The following is a 24080-nucleotide window of genomic DNA, read 5'->3' on the forward strand; positions in this document are numbered from 1 at the left end:
AGACTCTTATACCTCACCTCCTGCATTGGTGGTACTCTTGGCCAGTCAAAACTTGTACTTATTCTGAGCATAGAAATCTTTGTACTGTTTTTAGAATGTAAAGCACAGTCACGTCTATCCCACCCTTACTCTTCCCTATAACAAGCATCATTAGTATTCTTTAATTTTTCATTTATTTTTATGCCTCTGATTGTGTGAGGATCCACCACTCTTGCTTTGCCTGGCTGCACATCAGCTCTTAGTAAGTGCAGCTTCTACCTATTGATGTGCTGTTAGAGAAAGGAGAACCAGGTCTCTGCTCTACTTGATGCATAGGTATCTTCCTCTTTGGCTTTTCATTGCTGATTTCCTATGCCTTTTTGGTTTCCAACCTCACACTTTCTATAGGACAAACTTGTGCTTTCCATGGAAATAAATATCAGGGGTTGAACTGGAAAAAGAAATCATGAAAGAATTTTGTAACTCATGTCTGAACTTTTTCATCAACCACATTGAGAAAAAGTGGCGTAGCACAACCACAGCTGCTTGCCTATATGAACATAAATGATATTCCCAAATAATAGGCTGTCTGCCCCATTTTCTGTTCTTCAGTGTATTAAGCATTATATTGGTCCTTCCCATGAAAGTGAAAACTTTCTGTCTTAGCTAACAGTACACAGGATTTATGGCAACTTCTGGCTTACCCAAATCCCTTGATCTGCCTTTGTATTGCCTCCCCAACTTCTCAGCTGTTTAAAGATACTGAATTTAAAGGAAACCTAAATACCAAGTCAATATAACGTTTATATGTAAAGATGAAGGTTGTGTGATTTCCCCCATCCTTTACTTTCTGAAAATTCTTTGTTTAGTCAGTAGCATCATACTATGTAATTAGGGCTCCTTATTTGACTTTCAGGAAAGCTAGTGGATGTTCAATTTATACTGCCTCTTGACTAGTCTTTCAGGAATTTTCTTTTTTCTCCTCAAATAATTAAACATTTGTTACTGCCATTGCCTCTGCTGAGAGAGTCGGCATTGCCAGCTTTCATATTCACTGTTGTTTCATCATCCATTGCACTTCCTGGAGAGTAGATTGCATCTAACATTCTTTTTTGATTTTAAAAGTAATCCTGTAACAACTTCCAACGTGGAGTTTGGCTGTCATTGTCTTGAAATGCATTTTATTATATAGCAAATGTACCCTAAGTGACAGAGCAAAGCTGTATTTCCATCTGGAATAAGGCAGAATACTTGAGCTTCTTGATCATCACTGATTCTAGCTATTGTTCTGATTAAAACAAGACTTTGCAGAATTGCAAAGCAGCACTCTTTGTCAACATGGTCAGAACCCACTAGGATGTTGCCCTTTGGACTGGTACCCAAAATGAAATGCCATCCTTAATTTCAATGCCGTGGGTAGTTGACAATTAATCTGTGACACAGTTCTATATGTGGTGTTGCTCAGATACCCAGTCCTGCTGAATCTTTTTAATAGATAAGATGTTTCTAATTTTTCTTACAAGAGAGCAGTGTAAGCTTTCTGCATGCCTAGTTATTTTGATGGACCTTGTCAGAGCTGCCACCTGTGTGTCTTTGGACATGTCAGATGTGCCAGGTCCTGTTGTGCTGCAGGGGAGCAGTGGGACAAACACTGCTCAGGGCTCCCCTCTGTGCTCTGTGGCTCTGTGAGCACAGGGTACCCTCCTTCTTCTGTGTTTTTTAGGTAATCTTCCAATTCTTGGAGATCAGTGTTTCAGCAAACAACTCCATTTAAACTTGACACTAGCTTTCCCTAGCAGGCACAAGGGAGATCTGCTGAAACCATGGGGGCAGACTTATTTCCCCCACTGCCCAGTGAAATAAAGAGTAAGACCATTCAGCTGAGCCCACTGTTCTTGCAGAAAATGCAGAATTAGTGCCAATAAATTCTTAATGTTCTTGAAAACATTGAAAATAATTGTTTTATGATTTTTTCTGAAGGCAGCAGTTAAATAGAATAAAGATCACTTTTTTTTTTTAATTTAAAGCATCGCTGCATTTTATTTAGCATTTGAGGATTTTAAGAACTTATGGTTTTCCTTAATATTTAAAAAAATTCTCTTTAATGATATTCTCAATCTTATTTTCAAGAGTCTCCTTTGTTTTCTGATGTTATATTTAGAATAAAGAAAGAAGTTAGTTGCCCAGGGCAACAGCTGCAGTGTACATGTGTATAGTGGGAAAGGGGAAGCAGGAATTCTTTATAGGTACTGTTCTAACATTTTAACAAACTTTTTATATGAGGAATTTTAAAATTCGTGTGAGCTGGAAGAAGAATCTTACAATCTTAGGAAGCAGAAGGTAGACTCATTTCAAAGATTCAATCTCAATATTGAATTTTTTGGTACTTCAGAAAGCTACTTTTTAAGTTGGCAGTTTTGTTGTCTTTCAATGAGATCATACTGACAGTGGAAGGGAAACTTAACAGTGCTAATGATTCAAGTTGGGGTTTTTTGTTTGGGGAATTTTTTATGTTTTTTAAATGGAATTTCATCTGCCTTAAAAATCTTCAGCTTGTGTCTGTTGTAAGATCCATAGCATATCTATGCATGGTGTTGAGGCCCCATACTTTTTTCAGAGGTTTTATCCTGCCATAATTGGGATGAGACTTTATTTGGGCTCATATTTATAAAACTATTTTGTCATTTTGTCCTGTAGAACAGCACGAGGTGAAACTTCTGAAAGCAGACTTGTGTATTAAGTAATGTTAATAGAAGTCAGTTCATAAAAACTACTCAGGCAATTCTAGCACTGTAGCAAATGCCTGATTCCTTGGAGGTCCAAACTGCTTTTATAATCTGCCTCTTGGCACTTCAGAAGAGAAGCTGCATTCACCACAGGGTTAGTCCTTTAAAACAGCATCTGAACAGTGATGGTGCCATCATCTGGGGAAGGGACCCTGGGGAGTTTAATCAGGATGTAAACAACTTCTATCCATTCTCCCAACAGTGGGAAAAACAGAACATTATATGAATGAAAGGGACAATTTGAATTACAAGCAGATTAGTTTTAAGGTTCCAGTGTGGTCAGAGTAAGAGAAACTACTCCCCCCTAAAAACAAATACAACTTGCATCTTTAGAAGATATTTTGATCTGGTAATTAGGCTTAGTTTTTATATGTTACAAAAGATTATTAGGTGTTGAAGGCTTTAATAAATTGTTTCCTGTGATTTGCAGCAAATTGGCAAAATTTTATCTTTATTATCTTTAGTAAGCTTAAGAAATTCAGTAGTTGGAAATAAGAGAAACAAAATGCACTCCGAAAGTAATGGGCCAGATCTGTCATTGAATATTTTAGGTGGATTACACTGCTACAAGTGTCAGAAATAGCACATAAATGTGAGGTTTCAGGGAGTGAAGCTGAATTCCTTCTCTGTGCTGTTGTGTTTCAGGGAATATACTAAGATGGAAATATTCATTAAAGTGCATACTGTATATTAGTGCTGTAGGAATTCAGGATTGTTTTTGCTTCACACATTGCTCTGATACTTGCAGCCTAAGTACTACATCATGGTGCTGGTACATGGGAGTAGAACTAATACTATGAAATTGAAGAATGACAGATAAGAGGTTAAGAAGTTTTGATTGTGTCCAACAAAGAATTGGCTTAAGCAGTCTTAATGTTAGACTATATAAACAGTACCTTGTTTTTTTACCTCAAAATCTTTAGTGTATATTTGATGGCTTTATTAAAATTTTCCTCTAGCACCATAAGGACAATAGATAAGAATTTGATTTGTGTAGAGGAAACTGTAGAACACAAAAATTAGTCTATTAATCATCATAGGTGAAAAAAGTAAACTAGATAAATGTTACTTAAAAATTAGTGTGTCAATCATGAGTTAGCAATATGTGTGCTACTTGTTTGCTGACTTATTTTGATATTCTCTCACAGATCAAAACAATCTTTATTTTAGAAATTAGTCTTAGCTGAGGTTCAGCTGAAACATTAGGTTGATGATTGATTCATTAGCTGCTGAATACTGTTTCATTTTGTTAGCTACAAATGATAATGTCTCATCAAGGAAGAGTGCCAAATCTGTGTCCAGATTGTCTTGGATACTCTTCAAAATCTTTTTGTTTTCACTTGCTCAGCTGCGTTCTGTGAGGTAAAGACCTGTGGCCTGATGCTGCACTTACAGAACTGCATCATATTGTGGGTATAGGAGCAACACATTTGTGAGATCAGCAGCTCTGGTTTGTAAAGTCCATCAACTCTGTGTGATTCCTGCAGTTTGAAGACAGGCTATAGTCATAGAATGTATGTTGTGGAATTCTTACTATATTTCTCAAATATTTATTTCGAAGGCAACCCACTGAAGGGCGATCCCGTGATGGTGGTTTACGTCTTGGAGAGATGGAACGGGATTGTTTGATAGGTTATGGAGCCAGCATGCTTCTATTGGAGAGACTGATGATTTCAAGTGATGCCTTCAAAGTGGATGTTTGTGGGCAGTGTGGCTTGCTGGGGTACTCTGGATGGTAAGTTTTCAAGTGCCTCTGTGTAACAGCCTCGCCCTTGTTTGCACTGCTTCTCAGTTTTCAAGAGCTCACAAGAGCCAATTAGCAGTCTCATGCACTTTAATCAAAAAGTTCAAAATTGGTATTTGGAAAAATGGGGACAGGGGATGGTTCTTTATTGTGGTCTGATTGAAGTTAGGGCTGAATTGAGTGTGTAGTCAATGGGCCAGGATCTCTCCTGTAGGGGCACAGGTGTTCTCTTCCACAGCCAGGCTGTTCCCTTCAGTCTGTCTTGCTGACGTTCCATCCCACTGCTGACCTTCCATCCAACTCTTGCAAGGGATTATCAAGCACCCAATGCCATATATCATGTATATTTTGAAAAGGGGAGAACAGCAGTGTCAATGTACCTGACAATTCTGCCAGCAGAAATGAGGATACTAGATGGGCTAGTCACACATCTCTCTGTTACAATCCCACGTTGAACCTCACAAGGCTGAAGAGTTAGAGTGGGCACAGAAGAACAGAAGAAAGCAATATCCCCTGCTTTCTTGTTCTCTAGCTGTGGAGTTCATAATTTCACTCATTTGGTTTTCTTTGGCTTTGCCCCTCCCAAATACTTTTTGCTTTGTAGTCTGTAAAACAAGCATCAGGCAAATGCTGATCCCATGTTGAAGCTTGAGAGATAGGCAGCTGTCTGGAAATTCAGCTGGCTTCTGCCTGAATGCCTTGTCCCTAGGAGACTTCTCTCTACACTGGCTATTGGTCTTGCTGTCTTACTCTCAGACCTAACACAGTATTGAGTTGGTCTCCTGAAAACAAACAGGTTTTTCATGTAGGGGAAGCATACATGGATGTCAAAACTGTGTAGAGCCCACTATGTGTAACACACTGGATTTTGCTTTAATTGTCTTTTCTCTACAGCAGTGTTGAGATGTTAAAGTTGTCCTATAGCATGCTGAAAATAAACCGCTATTATTAGAAGATAAACAAACTTCTGTTTATAGTCTCAGAGGTGAGGGAGATATTTTGCTTTGACCTGGTTTTGTTTTAGGCAAGCAGAAAACTAATTTGTGAGACCAATAGGAATTTGAGATACAGTCTTCTTAAAACCTTTGCAGAAATAGGTGACCTGAAATCCCATGACTAAGGGAAGAAAAAATAAATGGTGCAAGTTCAAGTTACAAGTTACTCTAGTATTTATGTTGGGGAAAGATGGAGAGTTAAAAGGAGGAGGAAAAAGATTAATTTCTAAACTTGAAAAGACCACAGTTGGAAAGTTGCCGTGTCTTGGACATCGGCATCAATCTATTGGGAGAGGCAGGAAATTGGACTTTATTCACTTCAATGCCTCAAGAGCGATTTTTCCACCATACAATGAAGTAGGAAAGTAAGGTGTATTCTCAGTTTGTAGATGTGTAAAGGTGACAGCTACTGTTTCTGCCCTTGGTCATACCTTTCTTCTGAAGTATGTGTCTTCTGGCCAGAAACCAAGCACCAGCTTTGTCTGCTCCTGGGGGAGCAGATGTGCAGACAGAGGTGGATAAACACATGTAATCCAGGGGAGAGATGGGCCCTTCTCTGGGCATGCTGTTGTGATTGGTGATTTTCAGCTGGGCATGGTCCTGCTGGCTCTTGTGCCATAACTCTTATTGAGAGTTTTTCTTTAGCGTGTGTTCAGTGTATGTAAGAAGGGAGGCTTTTTTCTGACCCAGGTCTCTTAAAACTACTGCAATGCAAATAACAATTGTAGGAAGCAGTGTGAAAGGAAGGACATGCTATAAGTCAAAGAACCAACCACTTCTAACTGTGTAAAACATTGCCTTTAAACAACCTCACATGAAGATGTAGCTCAGTTATTTTTTGAATAATACCTTGACTTTCAGAGCAGTCTTTGAAGATTTTCAGAGTCTACAGGAAGTAAAAGTACCTTGAAGAAAATTAGGAATTTGAACTTTAGAAGTAATACTACATTTTATTTTTAAGGTGTTGCTAATACATTTCATTTTTTGAAGATCGTAGCAAAGTTTAGTACTTAAATAATTGTGAAAGGAACTACTGTCTCAGACAGAGCCAGACATTCTTGCAAACTGATTCTGTGAAAAGCTGTCTGATGTGTGAGAGTAATTAGTAAGAGAGCTTCTGCTAAATTTTATACTGTGTCTACCAGTATCTGAAGTAAGTGGCCCTATAATGAGCATCACAGTAGAGAAGAAGTCATTAAGAGAAACTTCCAAAGGGGCCTTTTCAGTGACTCGGGCATTAATAAGACATTGCTGCAAGAAACCTTTTAGAAACATTGTTTGTGGCTAGCATTAAGGGCACTTGTCTTATGGAAGATGAGCCCTTCCTCTCACACAAACACTAGCCTCTGGGTACGTTTTTCTGCAAGACAGTAGCAGCAGATCAGTGTTGGGGCCTGAACTGGTATTTTCACAGGGGAAAGGGGCTCCTGTGGCAGTGACAGAATTTGTCCCTGTGAAAAATGTGGTTGGAGCTTACTATGATGTACTGGGTTTATGCAAACTTTCCAACTTAGCTGTTGCACAGTGGAGCAGAACTCCACTCAATGCAATAAGCAAAATTTGGTCCTTTTTTGATGATGAGTTACTCTGATCTCTCTGGTATGTGTATTTTAAAATATACATGAAGAAAACTTTTGTCTCTGGTCCAGATTCAGCCTTGAATGGTACAGTTGCCTTTTTCTGACCAGTTTAGTGTCAACTCTAATACCAAATGGTTTTTCAAGTACTTGTTTCTGTGATCTCTGTTTGATGGAGTTTTGTGCTTACTGCACCTTTCTGGGTGGTCCCAATCGAGTACAAAGCAGGCCCAGAATGGTGTAGTTTTGAGCCTGGGTACAGTGAGTAGTCTCTGCTCCTCAGTCCCTAGGAGCTGTAATCAGGTGCCAGACTTGTGCTCATAGCTGAGAAGTTGTGTCTGATCAGGCTTCCAGGGCCAGCAAGGAATTCTATCTCTCCTACTGAGAGCAATTGCTTACTTGCCATCTCTGGAGAATGGCTCCCATTTAGGTCACTTCCTCCCACCATAAAATGTACCTATCCCTATAAATATGGACTAGGGGAACACTTATAAACCTGCACTGACTGTGAGCCTCATTCTGTACCACAGAAGTCTGCAGGAGTTTCAGTAATTCTTCCTTAATTGGATCTTCAGACTGTTATGACTTTATGCCAGAAATATAAATTTGAAACATGGGAACAAAAAAAAAGAGCTTTGTTAGACCATTAGGAAGTGCTGGGTCACTCTGTGTTCCCAAAGGAGTGGCTTTCTCAACTCTGCAAAACCAGAAAATTTAATATATAGGAGAATGAAGAAATAGGGAGGTTGGAAACAGATTTTTATATTTTCTACCACCACTGAATTTGAGTCCCAATACTGTAAAGATGTCTGGCTAGCCTATTTATTACTTATATAGGAATTACATATAGATTACATCTATATGACAAAAAATCCCTTTCCCGCTGAATTTTAAGATCATTAGAGCAAAGAGCACAAAGAATATGTGTTAAAGCAGTTTTACTGTCTATGCTGACTGAAGTTTAAAGATGTAATATAAGAAGTGCCTCTTTTCTGAGAAAAGTAATGATTTGAGACATTATAGGGTGAAATTGCGTATTATAAACCTTCTTTCTTCCTGAGTCCTCTTTTTGTGACATACATATAACAGAGAAATTGGGCCGTTAACCATTTTTTCAGGAACACTTGGCTTTATTCACCTTTCTATTCACCTTTCAGCACCTATGCAGTGCTGAATTTGTTGACATTTATGTGAGTCCTGTTAGCTCCTGAGCATTGTGATTGCCCCCTAGAAAAGTGCAGGTTTAACATTAAGTTCCTATTTATTTCAGTCAGATTATTTAAGGACTAAAAGCTATGACTTAAGCACTATAATGTGTCTCAAGCATTTGGTGCTTCTAGGACTGTGGCTGGTGTTTAAATGCAGATGGACAAAACAACAGTGGCTAGTGGCAATTGGGTTTTTTCAGCAGAATTTATGGACCAAACTAACTTTGTTTTTGCTTGTTTCCCTAGGTGCCACTACTGCAAATCATCATGTCATGTGTCTTCTCTGCGCATTCCTTATGCCTGTAAACTCTTATTCCAAGAACTGCAGTCCATGAATATTATACCTAGGCTAAAACTAGCTAAGTACAATGAATGAACAAGATGAGAAAGACCCAAAAAAGTACCATAAGGAATTGAAATCCAGCATATATAAGTGCGAGGTTTTTTTGGTGAACAGGAATAAACTCTAAAAGCTGAGTGAAGGGAGGTTCAAGACAGTAGGAAATATTTCTTACATGTTCTCCTTGTTTTTAAGCTGACATGAAGAGTCAGTGAAATACATTAGGAGCAGTTCTGAAGCCTTGATTAGTCATGAGCAGGACACCTGGGAATTGTGGAATAAGGCCATGGTGCAGCAAAGCACTTGGATCACTTCAAAAAATTCCATGCTAGCGCTTGAAAAGGTCTTTGCTGGACTAGGTCTTAAGCAGAGCTAAATACACATCTTATTCATAGAAGTTAAAAATGTTTTCCAAACCGTTGTAATAAATGTTTTAAATCATATACTGGCTGAATATGTTGATAGTTTTGTAAGGATGGTAAGGCTAAACCATTTTCTGTTCCTAAAGCAGTTTGTTAAAGCATTAAAATTTTCTGAAGTAGTGTCAATGTTAGAGAAATGAAACTACTTTCTCAAGCGCTTGAGGTCAGACATTTTGAGCGAGATTCAGCACGCAGGTGCATTTGTGTGTCAGCAGTAGTGTGCTTGTTGTACACGTAATATGCTCTCAACTAAATGTGTACAGTTTCCATGAAGTTCAGGGGAGGAGGTGACTACATATGTCACGAGTGCATGATACAGCACACAGATATCCATTCCATTCCTGCTGAGGGTAGCAGGTCTGATAATACACTGGCTCCAAGTCCTGAAAAGACAGGCTGCAAACACTAAGTAATGATCATTATCTAATGTGCTGTCATAGGACTCTAGAACTTTTTTTAAAATATGAGCCTAGCCAAAACATTTTAAGAACAAAATGAAACCAAACCTATGAAGAACAAGAAATCCTTCACTGACAGTGAGGCAGGTTTGAATGACCTGAAAGGATTTAGAAATGGAACAACTGGATTTTTTTCATGAGATCTAAGGCCTAGAACTAAAGCAGTGGATGAACTAAGAATAATTTACTACCCTAAACTGAAGAGCTCATACTCAGGAAAGCCTGCAGTTAACTTTTTAAGTAAAAGACCTCAACATGCACAGACTTCATCTGTCGTTCAGTGAAAAGCAGCACTCTGGGTCAACGAGGATACAGAACACTGCCTATGATGTAGAAGCCCTGAGATGCTCTTTGACTCTTCCTATGGCTTTGTGTGCTGAACCTGACGATCCTGCTGATCCTGACGCCGCTCATGCAGTCATGTTGCTGCTGATCTCTCAGCTCTGAGCACAGCTGAGTATCAGCCAGAGTAGATTTCTTTCTAGCCTTCCACAAAATGCTTAAACTAGTACTTTTGTGTTTGGGCTTAAAAACCAAGCCTGAAGAAATACATTCTACTTTCCTTCTCTTTTCCCCCCTGCCTTTTTCTTGCAATTGGATTGGTGACCACACAGATGTTGACACAGCAAAGCTGGATTGGAAAAGCTCTTGAAGCATCTCTTCCAAGATCCAAACAGCTCAGAGTTATTCACAAAAGAGTTTTAAGAGAGTGAGAGAGTGACATCCTCCACACTGGAGGAAGAGGTTAACCAAAAGCCTCAGCTGAATGAACAACCTCTGTTTTGGTGCCTGAGATGGCCCAGCTGCGGCTCGGGAGCACCAGCAGAGGGAGTGAGCCTCTAAGGCTGCGGCTGCTGGGGGCACCACGGAAACCTGCTGAGGAGAAGAGTCCTTGCTCCTTAGTCCTCTCCAGGTGGTCTCCTAGGTTGGGTGGTCAGAGCTGCGGGACATGAAAGCCTAAGCAATATGTAAATTGCACGCGTGGAAATGGAAACAGTTACAGCAGAGATGGAGGAGGAACAAAGAATGTGCTCATGAGTAACCTCATTGAGAAAAGAGGTCTCTGTGCAGCCCTGAGGAGGAACCTTGCAGCTCATTCACCTCAAGCTGATGAAAGCGTGGGGATTAATGAGTTTTGAGGGTGAAGGATATCGTGTGATAGCTGAGGTTTAGGAAGAAAGGAGCAGCCTTAAGAATGATGGATCCAGTAAAGCATGGAGACTAGACATGTCTGGCAGTGAGGGTCACCCACTATCAGCTACTCTGGTGATACCTACATCAGCTGCATTTACACATCACTGCTGCCTGACCTAAGCCTGTGCCTATGCTGGAGGCATATTTGAGTGCAGATATGAGTTGAAACTCTGATACTTAACTTCTTATGTCTCTCTAAGAGGCTGCCTATGTTCCACCATAATTGACACCTGCAAGTAATCTCTTGGCAGTGGAATAGGCATTAGAAAATCAGCGGCAGAAACAGAACGAGTGACTATGGATTCCTGGAATATGGCTGGTCAAAGTGGCAATTCATGGAAGGAATCTTACTGCAGTCAGGAAAAATTTATAACAAATGGACTGATGAGGTAAAATACAGAACCCCAGAGCTGTCACATTACTTTCCTCTAGTGAGCCTCATCCTTGCAGCCATTTGAATTATCTTCCCAGACAACCTCCCCTCCCCCCCTTTTTATACTGAATGCCTTCAGAAAGAAGGGCTTATGTCAGCTCATGGCTGTACTGCTGGAGCTGGTGTTGCCCATATCAACCCTGCCATCACTGTCTAAATGTTGAATTAGATGCCATATTCTGAACACCTGACAAAATCTGAAAGCTTTAGCGCTAGGAGCTGTGGCTAGAAAACTACCATAAGGTTTCTATTCCATTGCAACTTCTTTATTCCTTGTATATGGTGCCCAGGAGAAGGTTTCTAGAATTGCTGTTCAGCAGGAAGGTCTTGAGCATCAGTTCCAGCTGAAATGCCAGATGCAATCCATTTTCTGATAGGAGCTAGAGGTGTATGCTGCTGTTGGAAAAGATACCTAACTCCATCTCGTATAAGTTCCACTTGCTTTGCAGATAAAGGGTTAAATGCTATGTATCCTATCCAGCGCTACTCTTTGGTTGTAAGAAACAGAATGAACCCAGGGCTGAACTGCAGAGTACTGTGGGGTAGACAGCAAAGCACAGGGCTTCTGGCCAGTTCTGGAGCTGAGAGCAACACAGGTCACTTGTTCAGAGTTCAGAAAAACAGCTTCACCTCAAATCATTTACATAACCCTTAGAGGTATTTAACTTTTTTTTTTTTTTTTTTTTTTTTTTAAGGTAAATATATCCAAACATAGAAATAAGAAAAACAAACTGTAAAGAAAAATGAAACCAGACTGGCCAATTTTGGCATTCAAAGTGGGTATATTATGAAATAAAGGCTGAGATGTAATAATTTTAAGATGAAAGTAAAGGAAGGGCTCCCACTAAGCACAATTGGTCTTATGGGTAATGCCCATATCTCATTAAGAGTTTTCCTTACAAAGAAGCTTCAATGTGCAGCAAATAGAACTTTTTAATTTGTTGGACTCCTTATTTCTTGCTTAAACAGGGAGGAGAACCAATGAAAAACATAGACTCTTGATGATGAGAAATTACTGTCTTTTCTCATGTTTTCTAATGCTAATTAAAAAATACCCGTGGTTTATAGCAAAATGGGAGTATGACATAATTAAAAACCTATGAAGACTGAAGAATATTTCACTGATTAGTGGTAACAAATGGCAAACTAATGAAAAGTGCTGTGCACCTGACAATGGATTTGCAAGCCCTGATCCGACCCAGGTGGTCTGACAGTAAACTGGTGTCACACAGCTGCAAAACCGAACTAGAGGGGCTAAAAATGTGTCTGTACTTTGCCCTGAGGCTCTTGAGGATGAGGATGGCCCTAGTCAGGGGGAGCCTAAGCCGTGAAACAAGGTTGCTGGCTTGCAGCCCTCCCACAGTGACCCACAGGAGCCCTCCTCAGCCGTGTCTCAGCACCTCTGGAGCTGCTAGAGCCCCTCCAGCCGGCCTCTCCTCCCGTTGGAGCTGAGGATGGTTTTACAGCCCTTTGCCATTTCAGCAGGGCCACGGGGCACTTGATGAATTCCCTCCTCTGAAGAGGACGTGACTTGCCCAGGGCCACAGGAAGACTGTGCCAGAACTGGGATCAGGGCTCTACAGTCCCCAGGTGCCAGACACGTGCTTGCCTTAAAACTGAGCACTTCATCAAACCGTAAAATCCAGCCAGATGGTGACTCTTTGCTATTATCTGGACCAGTGCTGGCAGGCTTAACGTGTGCAAGGCACGGTGAGGATCTGGATTCCAATTTCTGTGTCTAAGGCTCAGAAGCCCAGAAATGGATCCATGTTTTAGACCTAAATGCTGCTAGAAACTTGAACATGTTTGAAAAAGTTCTGACTTCAGTCCATCCTTCTCAAGAAATAGTTCCATGTCAGCATGGGCCTACCAGTTTCAGTGGAAGAGTTCTTTCTTTGGGAAGGGGTAGAAAGGTGCAAGAGTAAGGGCAACTACTTTTGTCAATCTTTTGTCAATTCTCTGCCTGGATATGTCAGATTCTGTGCTTTCAGGTAGCCAAAACTTCATTAATCGGTTTTGCCTCTATTAAATAATTTAAGAACTCACCATATGAATCTGGGAGGCAAATACAGCCCCTCTTCCTTCCTTAATACAAAGATACATCCCAAAACACTGGAACTCTTAAGTTAAACTCTCCAAGCCCAGGTCAGAGCTAATACAGAGAATTTTTGAAGCTGGCTTTTTTTTTTTTTTTTTTCTAAAAAGCAGTCTATATGGGTTTATTCTCTTTCTCTCTCAAAATCAACCGCAAAGATTTATGTTGTCTACCCAGCAAATGGCCTTAGGCCTTTGTTCCATCTTCCAAAAATTTCTTCCAAGCTCATGAGCTGCCCATTGCTGTTTTCATCTCACTGCTGGAAAAAAACAACTATGTATGTCACCTAACTGCAGTTACCCCTTTATTTCTGTGTTTCCTGAGGCAGGTAACTCTGAGGTGGTTCCAGTGGCCAGGTATTTTTTCCAGAAACTTCCTTGTGCATGTCCTTGTCCCCTCCTCCCAGTCAGCATATAAACAGCATCCAAATCAAAAGCAATTCCCTGCTGCTAACTGCAGCAGAGCCTTTGTCTTTCACTAGCCTGAGTTTTGGGGAGCTCCTTGACCTATGCATATGCTTTGCCATTCCAGACGGTGCATGGTAGTTATTGTCTAGTTGACAATAAAACATTATAAACTGAGAAATAGCTCAAGAACTAAAAGAAATTGGTGTGCTTAACAGCAAAGTTCTAATTTCTTGCTAAAATTATGTTCTAATAATGGAAACAGTTTTCCCTTGAACTCCTGGTGAATTGGAAACTTAAACTTTGCATTCAAGCCTCCCCCTGCCAGTCAGAGGCAGGCACTGAAGGTAATTCTCTGTGCTCCAGGCAGATCAAAAGAAGCTCATTATCAGTCGATCATCTAAAGGGATATGACAGCTTCACATCCAGTTGTTCGGCAGCTGAGATGCAGTCTGGAATGGATCTTTTCTGTGTCTGTTGTCTATAATAGCTTTTAGGGCTGGCTCTTCTTCCAACACACAGTACAAATCCTCTGGTAACTAGTACCAGCCACACACAACAAAAGCCAGCTAAATCTGGTGTAAGCTCGGAAATCGATGACTGCTTGCCCTTTTCTCAAACTCAAGTCAGCAAGTGTCTCCCAGGCTGAGCGGTCTGGGCAGCAGCCCTGGGTGCAGTGGTTCTTCTCAACTTCTGCAGATGCTTATACTAACCAGGAGAGCGAATTCCCTTCCTCCAGGCAGACTGACCAGTGACCAGTGTGAACCAGGTATTTCTACTGATCTCTTCTGGCAACACTGTCACAAACAGAAGAGAGTTTGGGCCGAGCAAAATTCCTTTCACAGACATTAACAGGGGAAGATCATCTAAGGGTGAACTGTGCTATCTTCAGCAAAACTTGGCTTCAGAAATGTCTGCAGTTACAGCATGCCAGCTGCAATTCATGTTACTTTTCTTTTCAACTAAAAGGAAGGTGCCCCCTGCTCCATGCATGTGCAATCCATCATTTGCATGACTCTGCTCTTCTGCTGGTTTTCTCCCAGATACCTGCATATGTGTCTGCCCTCATGGTGCTTGCGTCAATTAAAGGCTTTTGAAGGAATTGGTGCACTTGTTTACCTAGGCAGTCTTTTGATGTTCCTCTCCCAGTTCCTGCATCTGTCAGCATCATGTTCCCCAAGCACAGACATAGAGTTGATTCCAGAAGTCATCTGTCAGCTTACTCCATATCCTGTCCTTCACCTATACGTATAGCTTCCTCAGGGGTGTTAATATATGTAAAATAAAGTTAACATTTCCTGTTCTGGTAATAAAGATGAGTAAGTGGGAAAGAGAAGCCAGTACAGAAACAAGATCCTTCTCTGTTTCTTCCATGGGATTTGCTCAGTAGATGAAGATAGCAGAAACAGGAATGGAGCTGGGAAGGAAGGTTGACAGAAGCATGGGTTCATACTGAGAGGAGGCTGCTGGCTCAAGCAAGACAATATGGAACCACTCACAGACTGCAGGCCACTGCTAAAATAATGAAGTGTCGCTGTGTGTTTGGCTGTTGCCAGCAATCTTGCATCCTGGACAGAGATACATTGGATCCAGAAGGATCCCCTGAGTCACTGAACTCAGATCCCTGGTATTGCAAAGAGCCATCTTACGTAATTCCTTTCAAAAGCAATTCCCATCCCTTCCTAAAACTAGTGCAGGCTGGTGTCCCTGATAATCTGGGAAAACCTGTACAACTTCAACCTAAAGTTGCCTTTAAGTAGAATTAGCTAAATTAATAGAAAATAGTTTAATTTTTTTTTGTTTTGTTTTTTTTTTTTTTTTTTTTTTTGTTCCTGTGCCAGTAGTTTTGTTGAAAATGCTTTTATTGGGGTTTTCTCCCCCAAATATTTGTTAGATTTCAGTACAGATGCTCAGAGTACCAGCATAAAGAGTTTTTTATGTCAAAAAAGGTGTGGTCGTAGCCTACTGGCACAGACAGCTACAGAGTAAAAGACAGTCCTAGAAATGTGTTTTTCTGAAAGATCTCAAAATACCTGGATGATAAGTTGATACAAACTATCATACTTCCACTCTGTTTTGCTAACCCATCAAAAGAAACTCATTATCTATTGGTCACCTAAAATGGTACATCAACTTTGTATCCAGTTGTTCAGCAGTCTGGAATGTGTCTTCTCTTCTCTTGATGATCTTGCTCTCCCTTCCTGCATCAAACCCAAGTTTGTATTCTTTCTTGAATAAAGGTGATATTCTTTTCACAATAGCAGAATCTCTTTCCACTAAAAATGCATCATCTAATGCAGCATGGGGTAGTCTCCTGATACTTTATGGCTTGTAGATGATTGGCATAGGCAAGAACTTGGAGTGAAAGTTCCAAGTTGTATACTTTATACAACCTTGCTGAGACCTGCCCATTGCATCAAATCAAAAACTGCAGCTAGTCACTTGTAGTGCTTCCATCTGAAAACTGCCAGCCTGCAGCACAGGAGATGCTCTGTGCTTTCAGAAGAATAAAGTACTTTATTAAAGTGTCATATGGGATATCCAGAAGCATGAGATTCTGTTTGAATAGGTAATCAAAACCCAAACAAGAAACAATAACGGAGCACTGGGGTGATCTAGGATTAGGTAAACCAGAAGGCAACAGCATTGACCTAATCCACGAGAATGTGGGGACAGGAACTAACGTGGAGAGGCAGGGAGTAAACCCATTGCAGCAGGTACCTCTGGTCAAACAAAAAAAAAGTGCTGCTGCTGCTCTTGCCCACGCATCATGCTCCACAGAGAATGTACATCTTTGCATCCTGTCAAAGAGCAGCCCAAGCCTCTAGACATCCAGGATGTGCTAATTCCTGTCCTTCTCATCGCCCCCAGAAAGAGTATGTTCAGAAATCCTGTATTTTCATTTTGCTCATCTCTGGAGTATCAGCAACACGAGAGCATCTCTGAAGCTTTACACCGGTGAAGATGAAGTTTCTGCAAGCGCAGGGTGCCCGTGGTGGATCCCCCGCGGCTGCCACGGCAGGTGTTCCACATTTCCAGAGGCCAGGCCACTACCTGCGGGCACCTCCCTCACCACGGAGCGGTGGATGGCGAGTGGCCGCGGGCTGGTGCCGGCCCAGGGCTGGGCTCCTCAGCCCGGGGCTGTGCCACCCGCTGGAAGCCATGCGGGCACCGGGTAGCTCCCCGCGAACGGGCGGCGCCGGCGGCATCTCCTGCGGTGTAAAGGTAACGCGGGTTTCAAAACCCCTCAAAGAACGAGCCGTGCTCAGAGACAAAAATGTCCCAGAGGTTTTCAGGGGGTTCTGCCCCCGCACGGGGCCAGGGGCTCTGCCGAAAAGAGCAGGCTGGCACCGAGGGGTCCTCACCCTCCGCCTTCTCTGGGGCTCCCCTCAGGGCTTGCATCATCCACGGAAAAGCCCTGGTGGAAAAGAAAGTGGGAAAAAATCATTTCCCCACAAAAAGGTGGTGCCGCCTGGCAAGGAGCCGCAGGCCGCGCCGGCCGTGCCGCCCCGTCGGGGCCCCGGTGCGGTCCCGCCTGGAGCACAGCCAGCCCGGCGGCACCGGCTGGTGCGGGGATCGGAGAGATGGCAGCTCTCCGTCGGGAAAGAGCACAGCCTTTGCGTTGGGGTGGCGTTGTTTTTTGGTGGGGTAGAGGGCAGAGGGAGGAGTAGCATCATCCTCCCCAGGCTTTGCTCTCGCCCCGCCGGACACATCCCCGCGGCGGGCAGAGCCGGCCGGCGTCCCTGCCGCCACCGCCAGGGCTTCTCCGCCGGCTGCACACTCGGTCTTTGCGCTGTGTCTCTCCGATATTATTTTACTTGGTGCACACTGGGGGCTCCCCACGCCAGATCTCGGCCTGTGGGGGTGCAGTGGCCGCCCCGGTGCCCGCCCGGCCCGGCCCGCAGGGGCCGAGCTGCCCCGCCGGCTCCCCCGCCGGCCGCCCGCCCGGGGATGCGAAGGCACCGCGGAGCTTCCTCTTTAGCAACCTCGCCGCTTGTTTTGCTGTGTGGGGTTGGTGGTTTTGTTGTTTTTTTTTCCCCGACGGGGAGAGAGAAGGGGGGTAGTCTGGGTGTAGGGAGGGGAGAGGGGGAGAAGGGTGGAAAACGTTGGCTCTGTCCATGGTCAAAGTAATTCAGCTATAATCCCCCTTTCTCTTCCTCTCCTGGAGCTCTATTCATATTCTAATCACAGCTTTTCCTTCCCTAAACCAGCCACTTTTATCAGAGCCCTAGCTTTGCACTTTTACTTCCACTTCCAGCACATACGACCGCATGCAGAATAAGCAACTTTTTCCAGCCTCTGTCCTGCCCCACTCTACCCCCGCAATCCTCTAACCCGAAAAGGGATCCTCGCATCCTCGGACTAAAGCTGGGAGGCAACACCAGTTCGAAAATGCACCCGTTTGGCTCTTCATTTGTCTTGGCAGTCGGGATCTCCCACCCCACTGCTTTCCGCCCGGTCCCATGGAAAGCGCTCCGGGTCAGCCGCTCTCCGCTGCCAGACAAGCCGGTGGCGAGCGGCCCCCACCCCGCCTTGCCCTCTGTTCCTGAGGCCCGGGAAGAGCGCACGGGGGTCCCTGCCGCATGTCTGCAGTGCCAGCATCGCTTGCCTTCGAGAAACTGGCAACTTATCTCTATCCTCACACCCCCCTTTCCTACCCACACACATCGCCCTTTTCTTTATTTTTTTTTTTTTTTCCCAATAAACTAAGCTTACAAGATATTTGGGAAGCTGTGCAGCTTCCAATGCCATGTGCCCGCGAATTATCCCAACCCAGAGCCCACCGAGAGGAGGAGAAAGAGGAGGAGGAGGAGGAGGAGGGGAGCTCGGCCGCGCTGCACGCACACCCGGCAGCCCCAAAGAGCACAACCCCAAACCTACTGCCCGTTTGAAGATCTAAGCCAATTTTGATCTCGGTCTGTAATGAGCCAAGGACCTTGGGTGGGGGCTGGGGGAGGGAAGGGAGGAGTGGAAAGACCGCTGGAACTTTAAATAAGAAAAACGTTTCTAATGCTCTAATAGAAGAGGGAAGTCGAAGTGTTGGGATTGCGTAGATCTAAGGCCCCCCTTTTTGGAGGAAAGCTTTTCTTATTCAAAACAGCATCACAATGGGCTTCACATTGAGCCTTGCCACATCCCCATCTGAGTAGCAGCCATTCATCAGGCTGGCTGGCCTATCAATGACATTTCTCCCATCAGGGCTTCTATAAAATGATGCTTTTTCCCATGAAACATCCGCAAACATTTTGACGGGTCTGGCTTTGCCCTGCTGGATTACGGAGTGTCCCTCTCTCCCGCTTTACATCCCCCCTCCCCAACTATCTGCCTCTGCCCTGTCTCCCCACCCCCTCGCCGCCACCCTGCTCCCTCTCCCCCGCGCATCTCTGAGACAGGGGCTCTGCACACCCCGGGACCTTGGGGCTCCCGTCCCGTCCATGGGAAGAGCATGCATTGCGGGTTGCTGGAGGAACCCGATATGGACTCCACAGGTAAGTCCCCCCCGCAGGCAGCGGGCTCCTTTCGCCCGCCAGGGAGGACTTTTCAACTTGACCGTGGTGGCGGGGGCAGCGCGGGCGGCAGCGGGGGGAGCCGCCGCCGCACCGGCCTCGCAGGCAAATGAGCCCCGGTGTGCGGGGGAGCGGGGTGCGGGGCCGCGGAGGGGGAGCTCTCGCTCCCGGGCTGGAGGAGCCCTACGGTTCCTCTTGCAGATACGATGGAGCAGAGAGTGTTTTTTCTTTTCTTGTTACTTTTTTTTTTTTTTTTTTTTTTTTTTCCTTTATCATAGGCTGCCGGCCAGCAAACTAATTGCCTCTCGGCTTCTAGTTTTAGGCGCTCACTTTGGTTAGAGCAGCAACGAGGCGAGGAAACGGTTTGGGTGAGAAAACTAGATTTACTAGGGAAGATGGTTGGTGGGTTAGGTCAAACCCAGCACCCAGGTCATCCTGTTCCACGGGCCAAGTCGGGGCTGGGCCGATCCAAGGAAGTTTGGCCGAGGGAAGGAAGTTTGGGGAAGTGCAGGTTTGGGTCTCTCTTCTCGCACCTCCAAAAGATGCCGTGGCCGGTCCTGTAACCGGGCGGGAGAAGGCGGCCGAAGTACCAGCAGCGGGCGCCGCCAGCGGGAGAAGCCCCGGCGGGAGGGGACAGGGACGGCCGCAGAGGCGAGGCCGCCCGCCCCGAGGGCCACAGCCCGCTCCCGCCATCCGACGGCGCCTCTGCCGCCCGGCCCGGCCCGGGGGCGGTGGGGACGCGGGGCAGGGCCCAGGCCTAGATCTTCCCGCTGTCAGCCGGCAGCCTCCCGGAACGGCGGCCCTGCTCTCCCGCTCCCTCCCGCCCTGCCCGCGCTCCCGCGGTTTCCACCCGCCGCAGCCCCGGCGCTCCGAGCGGGGCGCAGCCCCCGCGCTGCGGAGGAGGGCGGGCGGCCGCCACAGTCACCTCTGAAAATTTCATTTATTTTATTAGCGCAGGAGAACACCCCCTCCCTCCCTCCCTGCCTGCCCGCCCAGGCGGTCCCCAGGGGGACAGCTCGCAGGTCAGGCAGGGCTCAGCCCGGGCCGGCCCTCCCTGCGCCCACTCCTGATCCGTCCCGTCCCCTCCGGCCGCGCTGCGCTGCCGGCTGTGACCGCCGTGCCCCGGCGAGCTGGCCGCGGAGCGGAGCCGCCCCAGCCCCGCAGCGGGACCGGGTCCTCCCCGCGCCTCCCCGACGGCCTGGGCGGGCCGCGTTCCGCCGCTCCTCGGGCCTCGCAGCTCCGTCCCCGCTCTCCGGGCTGCCGGCGCCGTGCCGGTGAAGCTGCTCCGGGGGGAGACGGGGCAAGGGGCGATAGGGAGACGCAGTCCCGCCTCGGAACCGCTTCGCTCCGTGCCGCCACACACCCGCCAAGGTCTTTCTCATCCCACTTTCCCAAAGCGGGATGGGCGTTTTGTAAAATTTAAATATCGATTAAAAACAAGGAGGGAAAGAGAGAAGGGGAGGAGTGTTGCCCGACCCGGCTCGGCTGCTCCTGCAGCGGTCCCGGCGCGGGGCGCTCGATGCCCCCGGTAGGCTCGGGCCCTCCGGCGGCACCAGCCGGGTTTGGGCCACATTTACTGCCGGGTCCCCGGGACAAAACCCAGGCGGGCTGTTCTGGGGAGAAAGTGTTCGGCGGGGAAGGAATCGTTGAGTTCGAGTCCGAGCGTGTGCGGGAGCTAAGAGGGTGTTAGAGAAAGTTGTTTTCCTGTCCGGCGGCACTGCCGAGGCGGGGTTGAGGGGACTGCCGGCAGCATCTCGTTGTCTAGAGGACCAGGTCTTTAGAGAAAAAAACCAAACCTAACCAAAAAAAAAAAAAAAAAAAAAAAAAGCCCCGCGTTTTCTGTCCTTCTTTTAAGAAATGTCCGTTCTCGGGCTTAGCCTCCCTCCTTCCTATTCGTTTCTTAATTTCAGTGAGGTTGTAATAAGTGGCAGCATGATTGATTAAGACAATATTAATCAGAAAACACTTTAGTCCTGCTAAGCAGATGGCAAGAAAACTGGAGCTTTGCAGTTGTCTCATTCAGACACCTTAACCTCCCTTTCACAGGACTTAATCCAATTAGCTTTTCTCCTGAGTTTCAGTTGTTATGTAAAGATCCTTTTGCATTGTGGAGAAATATGGCTTCATTGAAAAAAATCAGTCATGTTTTAATTCATCTTCAACAGATTTCCCCTAAACTACCGGGATTAAGGAAAAAAAAAAAAAAAATCACCGCGATTCTAATTTTAACGCAGGGGAACGGTTTGGTTCCTTCACCTTCCCGCAACAGTGCCGTGTGCTTCCATCGAGTTCAGTTCCCTTTTCTCTAACCTGTAGAGTGGTTCCCTTTCTGCTAACCTGTACAGTGACCCGTGGGGGCTGTCACCAAGGCCAAAGGGCTTTCTGGCCGCCTGGGCTCCCGGAGAGCCCCCAACCCCAGGTGTCCGGCGGGACAGCGGCAGCGCCCGGCCCCGACGGCCCAGCCGGGCACAGCGGCGGCGCTGGGCGAGGAGCTGCCTCGGGGCTCTGCCGCTGCCATCGGGGCTCTTTCTCCCTTTGCCCTCGGGGCTCTTCCGAGACAGCGGAGTGCGGCACTCACACAGCAGGGCCATAAGCCCTTCTTGCTGGGTTTGCGGTGTGTTTCATCGCGTCGTTCTGCTGCCGCATTTATCCCCGTCCCGGCCGCCGCCCCGGGTGTGGTTTCTCAAGCTCGTAGCTCCGCCGAGCAGGGCCGGGAGCCGTCGAGCCGCCGGGGAGGTGCAGCCTCGCCCTCCCCTTCGCTGAGAGACAGTAAGGGGACATTCCGGGGGGCTGTATCTGGCTTTTGGGGCTTGCCCTGCGCTCGACCCTGCCCTCACCCCGCAACCCCGCCGGCACCCGAGAGCGGCCGGGGGCCGGGGACAGCGGCACCGGGCCCTGTCTCACCCCGGAGGGGTCGAGGCTGGCGAGAGGGCGGCGGCGGGCTGGGCTCCCCCAGGGCCGGCTGGGGCAAACTTTGCGGGCCACCCCGAGCGCTCCAGCGGCTTTCCTCAGCCGCAGCCCCACCTAGTGACACCGGCCCGGTGAGCTGCCGGCGGGGCACAGCCCTCTCCCCGCTGCCGGCCCCGCACCGCCCCGCAGGAGCTATCCCACGCAGGAGGATGCTGTCCCACGCAGGAGGATGCTGTCCGCTCGGGAGCGGCGTGCGGGAGCAGTGGATTTCCCGGGGGGCTGCTGCCAAACTCCCTGCCCCGCGGCACTCCCGGGGAAAGCCCCGCCGCGCCGCGCAGGGAGCTGGAGCCCAAGGAAACTGAGGCGCGCTCCTGCAGCGCGGCTTTCCTGCACCGCTCACTAAATATCCCTCCTTACTTCAGTACTGGAGCCAGGCAAAAACTGATTTTCAGGCGCTAGATGGATGAGATCCTTGGGACTTGAAGCTGAGACCTAGGAGCTGATCCAAAGCCCATTAAAATGAGCAGAAAGCCTTTCAGTGCTGTCAAGGACGTTGGGATTAGGCGCTTAAAGCAGTTTGTTTGAACCACGAAAAGCTGCTTCCACCGCCTGGGTTGAAAACTTTGCGGCAGTGGCCAGATTTCAGTCTATCTTCTTATCAACGTAGACAGGTGCTGCAGCAGCGGTGGCTGACCTCTGCTACTAGCTTGCCATGTAAAACGGATCAAGCATATTAAGCATTGATTGAAGAGAATTAATGGCTTTCATATCCTGGTTCAATTAATGAAATTACCAGTATTGATAATAAATACTTGAATGCTAGTTGAGAATGGATCTGTGACATTTCAGAATGCATGTGTGATGCTAAAGAGTGTGATTTGAGGTCCTGATTTGCTTAATCCAAACGAATAGTTTGTTTTATTTCTGAAAACTGTTTTGCTTATTACAACACAGTAACGAGGAAACTTGCTTTTGGCTTTTTTCCCTTACTTTCCTGGAGTACTTTTCATACTTTTTTATCCCAATAAGGAAAACAAAAAGTTATTTATTGTTTCAAAATTTGCTGAGCAGTTAGGATGATCCAACAATTCTTTTGAATCCTAAATTTGATATGATATGGAAAGGTAGAAGAAATACCACTGGTCTTTTATATAGTTGAACCTGAGTATTTTTCCTATGTGATTTTGTATCTTATAAGATACAAATGAAAGAAATGGAGCAAGAGGGGAAAAAAAACCCCAATAAGAAATGTTTTCTTTCCTGCGAGCTGCAGAGTTTGTGCAGGCAGTGTTTGCGCTGCAGGGCCCGATTCCTGGCAGCTCCCTCTGCCTTCAGCAGCAGCAGAACAAGGATCTAAACCCAGGTCCTGTCACTGGATCATGTCTTCATTCCTGTAGGGTTTGTAATAACTTTGTAAAATCTGTGTTGATTTTTAAAGAGGTTTTGAAATGTGGTGAAGATTGCCTTGACCGAAGAAGTTCATCTTTTGAGTCTGACTCAAATAATCAGAGAGAAAATAATTATCTTATGATTTATTGGTCTGCTAATGAATTAGTTCTAATATTCTTAGGGAGAGGCAATTGTGGTATTTTTCACTGCTCTGCAATATTTGCCTGCAGTAAAGATCTTTAAAAGGATGGAAAGAAAAAAGATCTAAAATAAGGTTTTGCATAAGAATAGACATAGAACTGTAGGAAACAATTCACTTTATTTAAGTTGCAGTTTATGGTTTCCAGTCCTCAAGATTTTATTTGAGTGTAACCCTCATTGCAAAAGGGACTCTGGTATCTGACAGATAAAACTTCTGGGTGTGGACTGTAAAGAAAACTGTAGCCACAGCTGGTCTATTTCAGGTGCACCTTTACTATGGTAATCATATATTGAGTAAAAGACCTTCTCAAAATTAGAAGGGATCATTTTGTGCTAAGATACTTGAGATGCTGCTACAGCTGTCCCACAGAAAGTCATCAGAAGAGTATCCTGCTTCCATCAGTGTTGTTGGCTTGCTTGCCTTTAGAAAATAAGGCT

The 24080-nt window shown here is 45.8% G+C and overlaps 2 protein-coding genes across 2 annotated transcripts in view; both read left to right on the top strand.

Annotated features, from left to right (window-relative positions):
* The window catches only part of POLR3B (RNA polymerase III subunit B), a 74797-nt gene extending 61474 nt beyond the window's left edge, over nt 1-13323 (top strand). The window contains exons 27-28 of the mRNA XM_056481825.1: nt 4327-4500; nt 8536-13323. Coding sequence (XP_056337800.1) covers nt 4327-4500; nt 8536-8665 — 304 coding nt within the window. The 3' untranslated portion in view covers nt 8666-13323. The remainder of the gene's footprint in view (nt 1-4326; nt 4501-8535) is intronic.
* A 5556-nt stretch (nt 13324-18879) lies between these two features.
* RFX4 (regulatory factor X4) overlaps nt 18880-24080 on the top strand; it is an 83020-nt gene continuing 77819 nt past the window's right edge. Inside the window, exon 1 of the mRNA XM_056515593.1 lies at nt 18880-19124. Within this exon, the coding sequence (XP_056371568.1) occupies nt 19082-19124 (43 nt within the window). The 5' untranslated portion in view covers nt 18880-19081. The remainder of the gene's footprint in view (nt 19125-24080) is intronic.

The sequence above is a fragment of the Oenanthe melanoleuca genome, chromosome 1A (genome assembly GCF_029582105.1).
Source record: "Oenanthe melanoleuca isolate GR-GAL-2019-014 chromosome 1A, OMel1.0, whole genome shotgun sequence".
NCBI lineage: Eukaryota > Metazoa > Chordata > Aves > Passeriformes > Muscicapidae > Oenanthe > Oenanthe melanoleuca.